The sequence below is a fragment of the Trachypithecus francoisi genome, unplaced genomic scaffold (assembly GCF_009764315.1).
Source record: "Trachypithecus francoisi isolate TF-2019V2 unplaced genomic scaffold, Tfra_2.0 Lachesis_group8, whole genome shotgun sequence".
NCBI lineage: Eukaryota > Metazoa > Chordata > Mammalia > Primates > Cercopithecidae > Trachypithecus > Trachypithecus francoisi.
The window spans coordinates 47,501,673-47,520,276 of NW_022681473.1; the positions used below are offsets into that span (position 1 = coordinate 47,501,673).

Below are 18,604 nucleotides of genomic sequence, written 5' to 3' on the forward strand. Positions count from 1 at the left end.
TGTACAGACTATATGAAATCAAGTCCAAGGTATCCTATTAAGTGAAAAAAGCACATTGTAGAATCCTATTCTACAATTCTATTCACACTAAACAAACTGTGTGTGTGTGTGTGTGTGTGTGTGCGTGTGCGCGTGTCCACGTCTCACAGAAAAATGGTCTCACAGAAAAATGGGCAGGATTCATCCCCAACTGGAGTGGTTATTCAACAGGAGACAGGAACAGAAGAAATGGGAAGGGGAATATTTGTTTTTAATATACACTGCATTAACCTTTAGAACTTTTTAAATAAAATGAGGTCAATAATCTTTATCTCGTGGGGATTTACTGCAGTTATGTGAAGGACCCCAGTACGGTACCTGCCCTGTAGATAGGATTCCTTCCATAAAAGGTTTTGGCATTGTTACTATTATATGTTATTTTTATTATGGATGTTACTGTTATAAGATGAGATAGGCTATTAGCAAAACCAAGGTCCCCTGGGTGTGTCTGTGACACTCCTCCACCACAGCAGTGCCCCTTCCTCCTGGGGTAGGGATCCTGCCTTCACTGTGCCCCCCACATCACCAGTTTTCTTCCTCCAGGTGAGCTGAAAATTGTAACCTGTGATTCCTTTAAGCACACCAACTCTCCAGTCAGATTTCTTGGTCAAACTTGACCCCAGCTCTACCACTGACTGATGGGGGACCTTGGGCAAGTTACCTGACTTCCCTTAGCCTGAATTGTTCATCTATAACATGGGATCCATAAACTTTACCTTGCAGAGCTGCTGTGATATTTAAGTGAAATAATCCACAAAATATGGCTCAATAGACCCCTAGGTATATAATAAAAGCTCAAAAAGCATTGGCTCTTGAAAAAAGCACTGGGACCCACTGGAGCAAGATTATAACAGTGAGCAGACAGGCAGTGTGGTACCTCCGGACTGGTGAGCTCCATCCAACCCTGAGCTTGCATCTCAGCACTTCTTCCAGTCACTAGACAGCCCCAACTCAGGGCTTAGATTCCCAACCACCCAATTCTGCATCGGACTGGAGTCCGGAGCACCAGGGTGCCCTGACAGGTCTGCATGGAGCCAGCTGGGCAGAAACATCTGGGAACTCACCTTGACCAGGTGCACTTTGCATGCCCCCACGAAGTCAAACGGGAGCCCATCAAATGTGCGGTAATGCCGGTCGCCATAGGCAGTGCAGGTGGAGGCACAAGGGTGGAGGGTGCACTGGAATGAGCCCTGCTGGCACACACTGAAACACACAGGCCCAGACCAGCTCGTACAGCACACCCACCCCATACCTGAATACTCATGCAGAGCCATGGCCTAGCGAATGCACGCGCACTGTCTCCCTTGGCAAAGGGGTCAACAAACACCAACCTCTAACAGGAGTCTCAAGGGCAGGATTGTGATTTCATGAAGGAGACACCAGGGCTCAGAGAGGTTATGAGACACAGCCAATGAGTAATGGACCTGATATTTAACCCAGATCTATTTAACTCCAAAGTCCATACTCCCTTTACCACTCCATTCATTCACTTACCAATTCATTCAACAAATATTAGGTGCCTACCATATCCCAGGCATTATTCCAAAATTTTGTGATACATCAATGAATAAAACAGCAAAAAAAGAAAACCGTCTGCCTCTGGGAATGTTTATTCTAGAGGAAGAAGAGATACACTAAATAAAAAGTAATCAGGCAGTGCGAGTATGTACTATAGTGCATTAGAAGGCAATGAGTGTTATGGGAGAACAGGATACAGGTCACTGGGAATGTGGGTGGAGTGGGTTACAATTTTAAATAGGGTGGTTGGGGCACATGTGAGTAGAGATGTAAAGGAGGCGACAGAGTTAGTTTCATGGGCATCTGGAAGAAGGTTGTTCCAAACAAAGGGTACAGTCTCTCCAAAGGCTCTGGGGAACACTTGGGAGACAACATGGCTAAAATGGAGAGCGTAAGGGCAAGAGAGTAGAAGAGGAATTCAGAGGGGCAATGGAGGGTCAGGTGACATGGGTCCAATAAGGCCACTATAGGAAGGTTAGCTCCTGCTAGGAATGGGAGCGGGGAGTGGGCATTGGAAGACTTGATCATGGGAATAACACTATGTCATTTATGTTCCACTGTGGCTACCGCACTGAGCCTAAGCTCAAGGGGGTCAAGGGGAAGCAGAAAGACCAGTTGAGTAGCTACTGCAGCACATCAGGGAAGAGATGATGGCAGCCTGGAGCAGGGTAACAGCAGTGCAGAGACTGAGAAGTTGTCAGATTCTGGGTGTATTGTGAAGGTAAAACCAAAGGGATTTGCGGACAGGTTGGATATAGGTAGTGAGAGACAAGACACGAGGTTGACTCCAGGTTTTTTTGGCCTGAGCAACTGGAAGAACGAAGTCTTCATCAACTCAGATAGGGGAGGCTGAGGGAGAAGCAGGTTTGAAGGGGAAGATCAGATGTGCTGTTCTGGACATGTTGAGTCTGAGACCTCCATTAGACATACATATGGTGATGTCAAGTAGGCAGTTGGATGTGTGAGCCTAGAGTTGAGAAGCATGGATTGTACTACAGGTAGAAATCTGGTAGTCCTCTGCCTATGGATGGGCAGTTAATAATATGGAAGTTACTGGTGACCTTAGTAGGAATAGTCTTGATGGAATGATGGAGAAAATACTGACCGAAAGGGCTTAAAGGGGAATGGGAGAACAGGAAGTTGAAATAGCAAGTATAGAAAAAGTGTTCAGGGAGTTTTGCAATAAAAGGCGAGCAGAGAAATGGAGCAGTTTCTAGGAGGTTGGAATTTTTTCAAACAATATATTTTTATGCAATAGGGATGAGCCAGTAGAGAATGCAAATTGTTTCTATGGGAGAAAAGAGGGAGAGATGCTGCAGTGATGCCCTTGGGTGGGCAAATGAGGAACTAGGACCCAGAGGACAAGTGAAGACATTGGCTTTAGATAGGAACACGGACACTTAGTTCACCTGTTGTACAGGCAAAATACTTGGGTATAGAGCCTGGAAAGTTCTCTTCTCATGGCTTTAATTTTCTCGGGGAAATAGGAAGCAGGATCACCAGCTGAGAATGAGAGGGAAGGAGGTGTCGGGGCTTTGAGGAGAGAAGAGAAAGAGTGGAATAGTTATCTAGTGGGATGAAAGAGCAAAGGAGACCCGGGAAATACAGTCCAAGAGCCCATCAGCTTTAAGGGCCTTTTCCACCCTTCTGAGCCCATGAATTTAAAATGAGAGCTGGCAGTCGGGTTTTGTGCATCCCTCCAGTGACATTCAGCTGCATGGATGCAGGTACAAAGGAAGTAAAGGTGTGGATGTCACCAGGGTTGTGGTTTTGCCAAACAAGTAGGGCAAAGCATGAGGAGGAAGAGAAGTGGGGCTGCATTCAAGGAAGCGATATGGTTCTGGATCACAGGTTGAGGTAAAAGGGAAGAGGAGACATCGAGGGGGTGAGAGGCAACAGAGAGGTGGTAGGGACCATGGATGAGAAATCCCTGTGGGGTTGCAGGATTGAGGGAGTCAGAGAGGGAGTGGAGCAGAAAGACAGAAGGTGAGGTGAGACTCACTGGGATATGGGCTGGATGAGTTGTTGGGAATGGCAACATCTACAAGATGACCCCTCACGCCACTAGGATGGAGAAAGATCTTTGGAAGAGAGGATGAAGAATCTGAGATGTCGGGAGATACTAGAAAGCACCTCTAAATGGATACCAAAATCTCCAAGAATTAAGGAAGGAGTAGAGTTGGCAAGAGTCACAGAGCTCAGTGCCAAAATATTTGCAAGTAAAGGGGCATGACCCCGGGCTCCGTGTCTGACAGCAACAATGAGGGGTAGGCTTTCTCCAATCACGTGCCATAGACACACTCAGTCATGCACTGAGTCCACGTGGCTTCCTAAGCATGTGTATCCATCCTGTCATTCACCCACCTACATGACCTACGACTCAGCCATAAATGCATAAACGCTGGAAATACTCCCACTGTGGCTGACTATGCTGCAGACCATGGTGACACGGAACGCAGAGCTGGGAAGAGATGGGCAGCCGGGCTCCCTCCTGGTAAAGAGATCACAGCAAATGCTCAAGTCACACCAGTGCAACACATCTCCAGCACCCACCTCCCCATGGGAGAGCAGCTGGAATTTGGGCCACAGTGGCAGGTCCTTCGAGAGCAAATGTCGAGGTTTGTCCATGTATTAGGAGGTAGAATTTTTACAACTGAGTTAAAAAGTGAAAACTTGTCCGTCTATCTCCTAGTTTTCCATGGAAGAGAGGACACCCATCCTATGGCAAGTCAGCCTCTCCTATGAAGGCAGATGCCTCTTCGAGTCAGGGTTCCCAATTCTAAATAATCCCAGCTCTTCGGCCTTGGCTCCAGACTCCTCACCACCTCTGCCTTGGATCTGATTTATGAGCACAATGCACTCACAGGAGAGGATTCAGTGTAACTCAGCTATGCCCTGCCTGAGGGTGAGGGTGTATCCCCTGCTACAGTGTCTGGAGTCTAGTGAAGCGATGGAAGCAAATCCATCTCAGGGCCTGAGCACCCCCGGGCAAATCCAGGCCAGCCATCCCGTCTCTCACCTCATGTGCCTGGCATACCTGGTGTGCTCTGGCTCACCACAGTCACAAAATCCCAAGAAAAAAAAAATGAGCACACAGCCTGTGCAGAGGTCTGTGTCTTAACATTATACCCAGGGACTTCTGGGGTCAGACAGCCAGGGCTCTGACCCTACAAGTGCACTCTGATGTATCTGAGGACACCAGTCTTGGAGCAGATGGGCTTGACCGTGACCCTGCTTCTAATACAGAAAGAAACACTATGGCCTTCCTCTAGGCCAGAGGAACAGGGTGGCTTCAATCCCAGCATGGGACAGGGACTGGGGGCCATGCTCCAGCTACCCAGATGGGTCTCTGAGATAGAACCTCTCTGAGCTTCTCTGCTGGGCCCTGGAGTTCCAGGGCCAGGGGCTTCCTGCTCACCTCAGGCCACCCCTAGCTGGTTCTCGAAATTGGAACAGTGACTGGTTTTACTCTCCAGCATCAGGGCACATTTATAATTTCTCATCCCCTCCCCCAGCATTCTCTCTATCAGAAAGCTGAGTCTACCTACTGCCTAACCACCATTGTGTGTCCCAGAACAGGCCCTGCAGAACCAGCCCCGAGTCTATTTGCATAGAATCCAATCCAGGTGCACACACTCCCGCATACGCATACTTACATTACTAAACAAATACCTTCACACATACTTTCATACACAAGAATGTATCTATTCACAAGCAAACACAATGCACACTTACATAGATATTTACACTTATGTGTGAATACAAATACGTACAGCCATTTTACACATATAGCCACACACTTTTCACATACATGTGCACACATTTTTAAATGGATCCATATGCACAAAAGTATACGTAAACACACCTGTCTACATATACAAATTTCTAATTGTATATATTCACTGACATATTGAGTGTGTGAATGCCTGTCTTTTTATATACATCCATGTACATGCATGTTCACATGTGCACATATGCATTTTGGATTTGCACTCACACTCATATGTTCATATAAATATGCGAACAAATTGTCATGGTTACAAATATGCATGTATACACATTCACATACATGACTGAGCAAACATATTCATGTAAAAACAAAAATATTCCTTTGTATGCATATACTCCTATGTGTACACAAACCCCTATACCACACACAACACACAAACACACAACATGAATACAAACATAATGAAAGGGAAATGCTAGACTATACTCTTGATCATGCACCCATATCCATGCCCCCTCCCAGCAAAAAAGCAAAGCCTGCTTGGGACCCTCACTTACCAGGTATGGCAAGGAGACATCACCTGGTCCCCAGGGAAATACTCCTTCCCCTTCCAAGTGCAGGGGCACTCCTCTGGCAGGAAACATGCGTCCCCATGTCTGAGCAGACTGTAGGGACACAGTAAGCAGGCGGTCAGGAGAGCTCCCCTCCCATAGCTGCCATCTGTGGAGGACCCTGCCTCAACCTGGATGCTCAGAGGTGGCTTCCAGCATTTACCCTAGAAGAAACTGACTGTGTATTCACTGCCCATCCTGCTGCTGCCCAGTGAGATTCAGAGGGACCTCAGTAATTGGAAAAACCAGTAACGGACTAGGTCCAGCCTGAAAGTCTCTGTCATCTATCAAGAAGCGAGGCTTATCTCTACAAGCCATAGCCCTAGTGGCCAAGTGGATGCCAGCTGATCCTTAGGCACTAGTTGTATACTAATGAACAGGCCATGGATATGGGTGCTGACCCTCCTACCCAGGTTGTTCACGGAGCTCTCAGACCACAGGCCCCAAAGCTGCAGCACTGCCATCTTCTAGTCTGGTTTCCATGAAATCTGACCACTCCTAGGCCGGAGCCAAGGATGCCTCAGGGCATTTATTAAAACTCTCAGGCCACAGCATCATGGTAGATCCAGGCATCAACAGGATACAGCCTGGGGCAGGGCTAAGAACACAAACTTTGACAATAAATAATTTTTCATTCAAATCCAGGATCTACCTGAAACAAGTTACTTAACCTTCCTATTTTATTTTTCAAAAGAATACAAACACATGGGTTAAAGAGGCAAAAAGAAAGGGTGCTATAGGCATTATACTGAAAGGAGTCCCTTGTTAGTTGCTCCTGTATCCAGATTTTCTGTCTGGAGGCACTTTCTGGACTACAGTACAGGATGATGGAATCCAAGCACAGCACGATGTCTCACTGAGAAGAGCAGACAGAAAATGGGGTTCAGGGCTTCTGAAGTGGCCAGAACGTCCAGGTCAGGATATACAATGGAAGGTATTAAAATCAAAGTTCTAAATTAGGAATGCAAGAGCAAGCTGAATCCAAAGTAAGTAGTAAAAGAAATGAAGATAACAGCAGAAATTAGTGAAATAGAAAACAGAACAATAGACACAAATCAATGAAACCAGATGCTGGTTCTTTGAAAAGACTAATAAAATGGACAAACTCCTGTCTAAACTGAATGATAAAAAGAGGGACAGGAATACTCAAATTACCAATATCTGGAACAAAGAGGAGACAATGCTACAGACTCTACAGATAGTAGAGGCAAAATAAGAAAATATTATGTACAATGTTAAGTGAATAAATTTGACAACTTAGATGGGATGAACAAATTCCTTAAAAGACGCAAACTATAAATATTCAGCCAAGAAGGAACAGGTAAACTGAATTAGCCCAATACCTTGAAAGAAATTCAATTTGAAGTTAAAACTTTTCCAAGACTGGTAAATTCCACCAGGCATTTAAGGAAGAAATAAATACAAGTTTTAAACAAACTCTTCCAAAAATTGAAAAGGAAAGCATACTTCCCAACTCATTTTATAAGACCAGCATTAATCTGATACCAAAATCAGACAAAAGCATTGCAAGTATGGAAAACCACAGACCATAGAATATTAAATAATACATCAGTCACAACTGGGGTTTATCCCAGGAATGTAAGACTGGTTTAAGATTTTAAAAATCAACCAATGTAATTTGCCACATTTATAAAATAAAGGGAAAATATCATATGATACTCCAATAAATAAAATCAATTGACAGGCTTGGTGAGGTGGCTCATGTTTATAATCCCAACACTTTGGGAGGCCAAGGTGGGAGAATCATTTGAGGCCAGGAGTTCAAGGCCATCTTGGCCAACATGGTGAACCCCCTTCTCTACTAAAAATACAAAAATTAACCAGATGTAATGGCCCATGCCTGTAATCCCAGCTACTCTGGAGGTTTAGGCATAAAAGTCACTTGGACCTGGAGGTTGCAGTGAGCCAAGACTGCAGCACTGTGCTCCAGCCTGGGTGACAGAGTGAGACTCTGTCTCAGAAAAAAATAAAAAATAAATTTAAAAAATCAATTGACAATTCAGTACCCATTTATTATTTTTAAAAAATTTGCAGTATAATAGAAATAAAAAGAAACTTCCCCTATCTGATAAAGATCATTTGCAAAAAAAAACTACAGCAAATGTTAGAATTAACGGTAGAAGACTGCTTTACCCAAAACAAGACAAAGGCAATGATTTTTACTTCCATCACTTCTATTCAAAAGTGTACTGTAAGTCCAATACAGCACAATAAGGCAAGAAACATATGAGATGTAAAAATTTAAAACAAAGAAGTAAAACTATGTTTATTCACAGATGACACGATCACTTACTGAAATCCTAAAGAATCTGCCCAAAAAAAGCCACTAGAACTCATAAATGAATTTAGCAATATTGCAGAATACAAGGTCAATATGTGAAAATCGACCGTATTTCTATATTGTGGCAATTAAAAATGGAAAATTAATAAAATAATACCATTTATAACATCAACAAAAACAGCAAATACCTATGAAAACTTCAATGAAAAATGTGTAAACCTTTACATGAAAACTATGAGATATTGCTGAGAGAAATTAATGAAGACCAATAAACAAGAAAATAATACCATATTTGTGGTTTGGAGTACTTACTGGTGCTAAGATACCAAGCCTCCCCAAATTGATCTATAAATTCAACACAGTTTCATTCAAAATCTCAGGCGCTTTTTTTTTTTTTTTTGGTAGAAATTGATAAGGTGATCCTAAATTTGCTTGGAAATGCAAAGACCTAAACAACTTTTTGAAAGAAAAGTAAAAAGTTGAAGAACTCTCACTTTTTGATTTCAAGGCTTACTATAAAACTTCATAAATCAAGAGAATGGATATTGGCACAAAGACAGACAAATAGATCAATGGAACAGAAAAGAGTTCTGAAATAGACCCACGTGTATACAGTCAATTAATTTTTCACAAAAATGCCAAAGCAATTACATGGGGAGATGAAAGTCTTTTTTAAAAAATGGGGCTACAACCACTGGATGTCCATCAAAAAATAAAATAAAATAGACCTTGACTCCATTTTGCAACATGTGTAAAATATAATAATTTTAAATAGGTCATAGGCTTAAATGTAAAAGCTAAAATTGTAAAGCTGGCCAGTTGCAGTGGTTCCCACCTGTAATCTTAGCATTTTGGGAAGCTTTCTTGAGGTCAGGAGTTTGAGACCAGCCTGGGTAACACAGCAAAACCCCCATCTCTACAAAAAAATTTAAAAATTAGCCAGGTATAGTGGTGCACACCTGTAGTCCTAGCTACCCAGGAAGCTGGGGCAGGAGAATCACTTGGGCTAAGGAGTTCAAGGCTGCTGTGAGCCGTGATGGCACCACTGCACTCCTCCCTGAGCAGCAGAGCAAGACCTTGTCTGTAAAAATAATAATAATAAATTAATGATTTAATCCATTACATTTAACTGTAAAGCTCCTAGAAGAAAACATAGGAGAATATCTTTGCAACCTTGAAGACTAACTATAAAGAAAAAAATGGTAAATTAGACATCATCAGAAATGAAGGAGATTTTTAAAAGAAAAAAATTAGACATTATCAAAATTAAAAACTTCTCATCAGAAGTTTTTAGATACTTCAAGGCACGTTAAGTAAATAAATAGGCAAACCCACACTGGGAAAAAATATTTGCAATACATATGCCTGACAAAGGACTTGTATCTAAAATATATAAAAAAGTTTTACAACTCAATCAAATGAAAAAGACCAAATTTAAAAATGGGCAAAAGACCAGAACAGACACTTCACAAAGAAAGATACACAAATGGCCAATAAGCATATGAAAAAGTACTCATAGTCATTAGGGAAATACAAATCAAAGCCATAATGAGATAGGACCATGTACTTGCTGAAATAACAAAAATGGAGAAGACTGAAAACACCAAGCGTTAGTGAGGATGTGGAACAGCCAGATTCTCAAACACTGGAAGAGGATGTGGAACAGCCAGATTCTCAAACACTGGAAGAGGATGTGGAACAGCCAGATTCTCAAACACTGGAAGAGGATGTGGAACAGCCAGATTCTCAAACACTGGAAGAGGATGTGGAACAGCCAGATTCTCAAACACTGGAAGAGGATGTGGAACAGCCAGATTCTCAAACACTGGAAGAGGATGTGGAACAGCCAGATTCTCAAACACTGGAAGAGGATGTGGAACAGCCAGATTCTCAAACACTGGAAGAGGATGTGGAACAGTCAGATTCTCAAACACTGGAAGAGGATGTGGAACAGCCAGATTCTCACACACTGGAAGAGGATGTGGAAGAGTCAGATTCTCACACTCTGGAAGAGGATGTGGAACAGCCAGATTCTCAAACACTGGAAGAGGATGTGGAACAGCCAGATTCTCACACACTGGAAGTGTAAAATTGTCCAATCACTTTGAAAAACAGTTTGACAGTTTCTTATATAAATATGAATCTATCCTAGGACCCAGCATTTCCACCCTGAAATGTTCATCCAAAGGAAATAAATAGCAATCTTAGTCAAAATAGTCCCAAACTGAAAACAATCCAAATGTCCATCAATGCTTGAGCAGATAAATAATTGTTTTCCTTTTTGAATCTTGAAAACTTTATTGCTGAGCTAAAGAATCCAGATCCAAAAAAGTTTGTGAGTGTGTATGTGTGTGTGTTTGTATATATATGGATCTTTTTACATAAAGTTCTAGAACAGAAATAACTACTCTATGTGACAAAAAGTCAGCCAGTGTTTGCCTAGCACTCACAGGGTTAGGATTGACTACAAAGGAGTATGAGGGAAACTTTGTTGGTGATAGATATTTTATATATCTTAATTGTGATGATATACACATCGATGTCAAAATTCATCAAACCATACACTAAAAATAGGTGCATTTTATTATATATAAAACCTTTGCAGACAACTAATTGTATATCCATATAACGGAATACTACTGGTATAGAAAAAGGAACACAGTACTGATAGATGCAACAGTGTAGATCAACCTCAAGAGTTAAGGAAAAGAAGCCAGGCCCAAATGGGTATATAGTGTATGATTCCATTTACATGAAGTTCTAGAGCAGGCAGAACCTGTCTATGCTGATGTGAAGCAGAGCAATGCTGGTGGGGGCGGAACTGGCTGGAAGGGACTGACAAAAGTCTTGTATCTAGAATAGATAAACATTATATATTCTACATTAGGGAATATATAGGGCACCAACATTAGGGAATTTTCTGAGTGACAGAAATGTTCTATATCTTCACAGGAGTGTGGGTTATAAGCAGGTATCAATTTGTCAAAGCTTAACACACGGTATACTTAGGATCCGTGTAATTTACTGTATATAAATTATGCATCACTTCCTAAAAAAAAAAAAAAAAAGGGTGAGGCACCAAAAGCTGACTGGAGGCTCCTTATTTAAGGAGGACCCACCATTTTGTTGAGAAACCCCCAAAATGTCAGTTTCTGTTGTGTCATTCTATTGGCCCAGCCAATTTTCAAGAGAAGAAATCTCTTTCATCTCTGGGCTGGGAGGCAAAAGTCTCCATTTGCTGGGATTCCACTTGCTTTTCACTGAATCTCCCTGTTTCCACGATGCATCTCACCCCTCCTGGTGCCTCCAAGACCAAAGTTTCTGATTTGGTTTCTCCTGATACTCTCCTTTCTCCTGCTGGATGGGGCCGGGGTAGTGGTGTGACCCCAGTGGAAGCGGTAGGGGATCTGGAGGCTGAACTCCTCCTTGCACAGACTTGCAACCCAACCTCCTGTCTCCCTCCCCCCACGCTCCCTTCTATTTATTCCTCTTGGATGAACACTTCAGGGTGAACTGCTGGGTGCTCTGGTAGATTCATGTTTATATAAGAAACTGCCAAACTATTTTCCAAAATGCACGTACAATTTGTTTCTCCTTGGCCTTCCCCTCTGGAAGGCCAGTTTCTACACATCCACCCACGTTCCTTCTTCAAAAACTACTGACCTCTCCACTCTGCTCTCTTTGTCCCTTGGGATTTATACCTTTTAACCCCATTATCATTCCACTGTGGTTGTGGGAGGAAGCAGGAAAGAAAAAAGTACGTGCGTAATTCACTACGTTTTACCTGAAGCCACTGTAACCTTTCTAAGCCTCTTTTTTTTAAGCTTAAAACAGGAATAATGACAGCTTCCTCCGAAGGTCATTATGAGAATCTTACAGGCCTGGGCACACTGCCTATCACCTAATAGAAACACAATACATATTGGTCTCTTGCCCCTCTCTCCCCCATAATTGCATCAGATACCAGTGAAGGGCTGGCTCACTGCCTTCCTCCTTCAGCCCCAAGCCCTGTCTCCAGCCACTTCCTGAGGGGTCTTCCCTCAGGAAGTGAACCTGGGTTTCCTCTCCAGTGGTCTCCAACCACTGCAGCGCCCAGCGTGCCAGATACCCGACTCAGTGCTTCCGCTGAGTGAGCTCATTGATTCCTCACAGCGGCCTGTTGCTCACCACCCATTACTCCCTCCTTGCCCTTAGCAGACCTGTCTGCATCTCTGAGCACCTGCTGTGTGCCCATAATGGGGAAGAGCATGCAAGGACTCAAGGCTTTGGCCTTGGTCCTCAAGGAGCCTTCAATTTGCAAAGTACCCTCTCTTTACCTTGTAGGGGACCTTCTCACTCCAAGTACCCCTCAGGGAGGTTATTTGCAAATGCATGAGATCCAGATGAGAAGAAACAATGCTATCTGCTCACATAGTGTTTACTCTGTGCAATTTTACAAATGAAGGAACTGAGATTCAGGGTAATTAATTAACTCAGTCAGGAAGTGGTAGAGCCGGGTTCAAGCCTGACTCCAGAGTCTGTGCTCATTGTGCCTCACTGCCTAGTCGCCCCAGGGCCCTTGGCTCAGACCCCAGATGCAAAGAAATATAGAGGTGCACAGACAGCCACAGACCGTTCTTTGGAGATTCTTAGATACATTATGGAGAAGGGCATGGCGGCCGGACAGTCGGAACTCTCATACACAGAGGTGATCATGGTTACCAAGGGTTCTGGGTAGGGGTTGTTAAGGATGGTTGGGCATCTTTGGGAGCCCTATCCCAGCAAGAGGATGTTCCAGGATGGTAGGAAATGCCTGCCCTTCCCTTACAAATTGAGACTGTACCAATTTCACTTTGACAAGCCCCTGAGGCACGTGTGTAAGCTCCTTAGAGAGCCTTTGATACAGCACACAATGGGTCATCGGCCAAACTGAGCCCAGAGCCTGGTCTCCCAGTCTCCATTCTGGCTCCCCTTCCACTGTGCCTCTCTGGCCTTGCCATCACTCTTGGCAGTGAGTGACCCTCGGTTCCTGACCCCAGACACCCTGGCTTTTCCTGACCTCAGGCTGAGAGGCAGGCTGTGCACACAGGATGGTGTCACAAGGGGCCTTCAGTGACAAAGATACTCCTCACATGCCACTCTGGGGCCCAACTGGCAGCAGGCGGTCAGGCCTAGGGTTGCTTGCAGGTTCTCTTTCAGACACTCTTGCCTGAAAGGGGCAGGCTCACAACTCACATTATGATCTCTGTGTAGGGGACCAGATCCTGGACCTCATGTGCTCTGGGCCAGCGACTGGGCTTGGAGTAAGGAGATTTGGGTTTGAGTCCTGGTTATTTGAGCACCACTTCCCTAAACCCTTCCCCGGCCTCAGTTTCTTCATCTGCAAAATGGGAATCATGGTCCTCCCCACCTCTTTATCATGGATGCTCTGAGACTGAAGGAGTAACATCAAAGTGTCTTAGAAGCAGTAAAACTCTAACTGACTGTCCCCTTCCCTTCCTAACCTAGAAGCCCTGACCTCCATCTCATTTTCCTTGGCTGCCAGGCCTGGGCCACGACTCCCAGGCCATTAATCTCTGCATAGGCTAAAGGGCACAGTCTGGTGTTGCCGAGGCACAGGATGAGGTGCCAGCTGTCTTCTCAGCCCAGACCTGGGAATGAAAACGGGCAGAGCTGGGTGCAGGCCCTGGGCCACCTCAGTGTACACAGCCCACGCAAGGCATGCCCACAGAGCCTGCCTCATGCAGCTCTCACAGCTTTAATGGCAGGGTTTTGGGGACCTGGGAATGAGACAGTTTTCTCTGGGTGGGGTCTTCTTTTTTGAGTATTTTAGGGGCACCACCCTCCTCTTGAGGTCTCTGGTCAGAACTGTGCAGAGGAAGAGGTTGAGAGCTGAACTCGGGTTTCCTCTCCAGGGGTCTCCAACCCACTGCAGCACCCAGCGTGCCAGATACCCCACTCAGTGCTTCCACTGAATGAGCTCATTGATTCCTCACAGCAGCCTGTTACAGTGGCAGGTGTGATGATGGTTCCATTTCACAGATGAGCGGCCAGGGCTCTCTCCTCCACATCACACTCCAGGCTGGATCCCCAGCCCCTCCTCTTTCCCAGACTCCTCTCTGGCCATTATGGCTGTGGCTGGCCAGCCCGGGCCAGTGCCTTCCTACAAGACCATGTGAGGTTTTCCCTGCCCCTACTCCACCCTGTGGCCCTTGGTTCTGCCAGCCTTCAGAGTCGCAGGCCCACAACACCATGGGTACCTACCCATGGGGACAGGCGCAGCCCGAGAGGCAGGGGCCACGGGCTGACATGCTCAGGTTCAGCAGCTGCTGCTCACACGTCCTCTCCCTGCTCAGCTCCAGGTCTGTGTGCAGGTCGCTGCAGTTCACGAAGACCTGGCCTGCTGGGCAGGCAGCAGCTGGAAGAGAAGAAGATGGGAGAGGAGGCCCTGGGGCCTCAGTATGGGCTCCTGGGCTACAGGGACAGCAGCGGGAGGATGAAGGGAAAGATGGGCTCAGAAGCCTCCTCCCGTCCTGGCCGCTCCTGGGCATTGCCTGGTTTCCCAGATACGCCTCACAGAGGGAGGGATGGATCTGTGCTGTCGGTCACACAACAGGACCACGGCCACCAGGATCCATCGCTGCACGTCCCCCATACCAGGTTGCTCCAGGCGCTTCCCCTGCATCATTATATTGAATCCTGCAATAACTCTAGGAAGTAGTATCGTCCCCCATTTTTCCAAATAAAGGAATGAAGCCACTTCTCCTCCTCCCCAAAGTCATCATAAAGTAAGAAGTGCCCCAGAGGGACAAGGAGAGGGGCTAGAAAGAGGATGACCAGTGTGGCAGGGGGGCCAGAGGACTCTGAATGACAGAGAGTCACAGTCCTTTTACCACTATTTCTGTGACATGAATGCACCCTCTCTCCCTGAGCCGTCGGTAAGGTCTGCCCTGCACATTCATACTGTGTGAGTGATCTTTTTTTACAAAAAGTAATAAAACGGAGCTGAGTTCCATGCCCAGACTGGGATGAACCAGAGAGAAATGCATAAGCACAGGAGGTGAGATAAAAGTCCCAAAGAGCCAGAAATCCAAAGCCAGAAGCGACCAAAGGAAAAGCGCTTCCAGGATTATACACAAAACACGGGGAGGATGTAGGAATCTAGATTATATGCCAAAGAGGAAATGAAGGCCCAGAGAAGTAAAGTGGGTTGCCCAGGGCTGTACAGTGAGTGAGTGCTGGGGAAGATGTGGACCCAGGCTGGATGATCCCGGAGGCCCTGCTCCTAACCACCTACTGTATGATTATTCTCTGATCCCTTCCTCTATCCCAGGAAGCCCTCTCTGAATGCTCCAGCCCCCAGGCCCTACCCCATCTCCCAGCCTCTCAAAGGTTGACCCCCCACTGTTCCACCCCATCCCTATCTCTGTTGCCTAGGAGGGTCTCAAAAGCCCAGGCTGTCCTGCCCACCTCTGTGACCCCACACCCAGCACTGTCCTGGGCAGAGTCCACCTCTGTAGATACATGACAGCTCAGACAGAGAAAATCAGGACCCAAAGGAAGTCAAGAAACTGCCCAGATACCCAACGTGGTTGCCCCAGGTGGTTGCCCTGAAGGAAGACAAAGTCTCAGCCTCTCCTCTGCAAGCAGCAGGGACAGCCACTAGGGTTGGGCTGAGGCTGGGACAGGGTTTCAGGTGCCACGCTCCAAACTGGAGACTTTGCCAAGAAGGCAAGGAATACGGAAGGCCCAGTGTAGGGCGAAACCTGGAGTGGGCTCGCGACAGCCTGATCAGTGCGCCACTCCCCACTCTCTTTTACCATGTGGAGCCCCCAGAGGGGCCTCACCCCTCCAGCCACCCTTACCTGGGGCTCTGCTATCACAGCTCATGACTCCATCTTTGCAGTGGCTGCAGAGAGAGAGAGAGGCCCTGGGGTTAGCTGACTGGGTCACTGCAGGATCCTGACACCCCATGCCACTGCACTCGGGTCACTGCAGAGTTCAGACAGACATCCTCACTCACTTCCCCCTCCTTGCACAGAGCAGGGCTGGGTGTCCCTTCACGGACTCAGCTGCACTGTCTTCAGTCAGCAGCCTCCCTTTAAAGAGAGGACAAGAAGACTGCTACCTACGGAGCTCACCAGTGGCCCAGGGATGGGATGTCACTGTCTCCAGGGGAATAGTCCACTCCCTGGAAGTGGCAGGAGCACTGGTTCCTATAAAAAAAATGGGAGCGAAGCAAGGTGAGCAGGCTCAGGAGCTGGGGCAGAGACTGCCAAAGACAGGGACCCCACCTTCAGCCAACCAGGGGCATAAGGACACCGGGAAAAGTAATGGTATCTACAGTGACATGTGACACATCTCCAGGGAGCGGAAAAGCCAGTCTGGCACCAGGGATAGAGGTCACGGATGGGTCCCAGATGCAGAGCCATGCACCAAGCTTTGACAAGGACAGTCACTAGTCTTCAGACACTCCTGCAGTCAGCCTCATTTGGACTGAGGAAGGGAGGGGCAGTAAGAACAGGAGCACAGCTCCTGAGCCCAAGCCATGTCAGGAACAGGGCAGATATTCAGCTGGTGCTGCCTCCTGGCACAGGTGTCCTGGTCACTCACGCCCAGCATCTATTCCAGTTGCTCAGTGCTGCACTGGTTGTTAAGTACATTGACCTCTGGCCAAGGACACCCAGTCAGGCCCTCCGCATACATTATCTCATTGATTCTTTACAGGGATTCTATGAGGTAGGGATTCTTATGCTGTCTTGCTTCTTTTGTGCAGGTCATCTAAGGGCAAAGGCTGTTTCCCCCTCACACAGCTCCCACAGAACCTGCTGATTATAGGCATGTGCAGGTCTTGGAGCAGGGCAGTGAGTCACGGACGGGACGCCGGAACTCCTCCAGCTCCAGTGCTGCTCAACAACCACCTCCCTCTCCCTATGTAAGCCACACAGACCCCCTTTGTTGGCAACACTCAACATCAAGGGGTGAGAGCCGCCAGGGACACGTCTGGATCTCAAGGGAGGATTCTATAGTTTGGGAAGGCCTATGAGTGATTCCTATTTACTCTAAAGGGGCCTCTCTCCAGCCCTGCCACCATTTGAAGACCACCAATTGAATATGTATCATTTTACAGATGGAGAAACAGAGGCCTGGAGGGGACCAAGGACCTTGCCAGTCGCCCCAGGATGATATGGGGTTGCTGCCTCCCACTATCCTCCTCCTGCTCTGCCCTCCAGCCACACTGAGAACAAGCTGGGCCTTGGGCCACCCCTCTTCCTGGAGCCCCTTTCCTCACTCTCTCAGGTCTCTGCTCAGACCTCACCTCAGCAGAAAGGCTTTGCTTCCAGGCCCACCTCAATTAACACACCAGGAACGGGACTCCCTGCTCTTACTCTGCCTTACTTGGCTCAACAGCTCTTGTTGCCACCTGTCCATTAAGTGTCTATTCATTTATGTGTCTGTCTTGTAACCCTAGAATGTGAGCTCCATGAGGGCTGAACTCTGCTTTGCTCATTGCTGAATTCCCAAGTCCCAGAAATGTCTGGAACATACCAGAAAGTAAATAGATTCTGTGGAAGGAGAGGGGAATGAGGAGAGAGAGGCCCCTTGGGCTCTGTGGGGTTGTTGCGTCTTGTGACGAAGCTGCTGGAATGGCCCAAATGCCAAGGCTGAGGAGAGATCTGGGAGGGAGGCCCCAAGAAGGCAGCCCACCCACCTTACCCACCAAGGTCTGGCCTGCAACCATGAGGGGAAGCAGGGACACGAGAGGCCCAGCCAAGTTCCCCAGTCTCAGATGCCCCGGAGTCCCCCGGCCTCACCTGCCCACCCAACTCAGAGGTCAAGCTGGCCCACTCACCGGGGGACACAGAGGTCAGCCTGGGTGTCCAGATAGGTGTCCGGTGGGCAAGCACAGCCCTCCACACACTCGTCCCTGCTCAGGTCATCGCCACCATCAACCCCACAGGCCTCAGGGCTGGCCAGGTCCTGGCAGGTTTGTCCACACAGGGCCACGCAGGGGCTATACTCCTTGGTGGCCTCACAGGACAGTGCTGCAGTGGGCGGGGGGACATGCTTTGTCTCCCTCATCCCCACAGTTGTGTGGAGTGGGGCTGTCATTCTGATGAGGAGAATGGAGATCCAGAGAAGTTAAGACATTTGTCTGAGGTCACACAGCAGGTCAAGGTCAGAGGCGGGCTCTGAACCCAGATCTGACTCCAGAGTCCCACTGCCTACCAGTACGCTGGAATGGCAAAGCAGTGGGTGGACCCTTCTACGAAGTTCAGCCTAGACGACCACTGGCAGGTCCTTTCCTCCAAAAGGCATTCCTCTGAGGTAGTGTTATTGGGGAAGGGGTGGAGATTACCACCCACTAAGGCCCTGCACCCACCCCGTAACTCACGCATAGACACATGCATGAGCCCAGGTGTG

The 18,604-nt window shown here is 47.0% G+C and overlaps 1 protein-coding gene across 24 annotated transcripts in view; it reads right to left on the reverse strand.

Annotated features, from left to right (window-relative positions):
* OTOG (otogelin) overlaps window positions 1-18,604 on the reverse strand; it is a 102,534-nt gene that overhangs the window by 54,916 nt on the left and 29,014 nt on the right. For 23 of the 24 annotated variants that reach the window (XR_004435619.1, XR_004435620.1, XM_033203828.1 and 20 more), the window contains 6 exons: window positions 18,033-18,225; window positions 16,321-16,395; window positions 16,045-16,088; window positions 14,444-14,597; window positions 5,845-5,952; window positions 1,104-1,242 (listed from right to left, as the gene is read on the reverse strand). Coding sequence is in view for 22 of the 24 variants with exons in the window: in XM_033203828.1 (XP_033059719.1) it covers window positions 1,104-1,242; window positions 5,845-5,952; window positions 14,444-14,597; window positions 16,045-16,088; window positions 16,321-16,395; window positions 18,033-18,225 (713 nt within the window). In the remaining 2 variants the exon portion in view is untranslated. The remainder of the gene's footprint in view (window positions 1-1,103; window positions 1,243-5,844; window positions 5,953-14,443; window positions 14,598-16,044; window positions 16,089-16,320; window positions 16,396-18,032; window positions 18,226-18,604) is intronic. The other variant, XM_033203829.1, reaches the window with a different exon arrangement.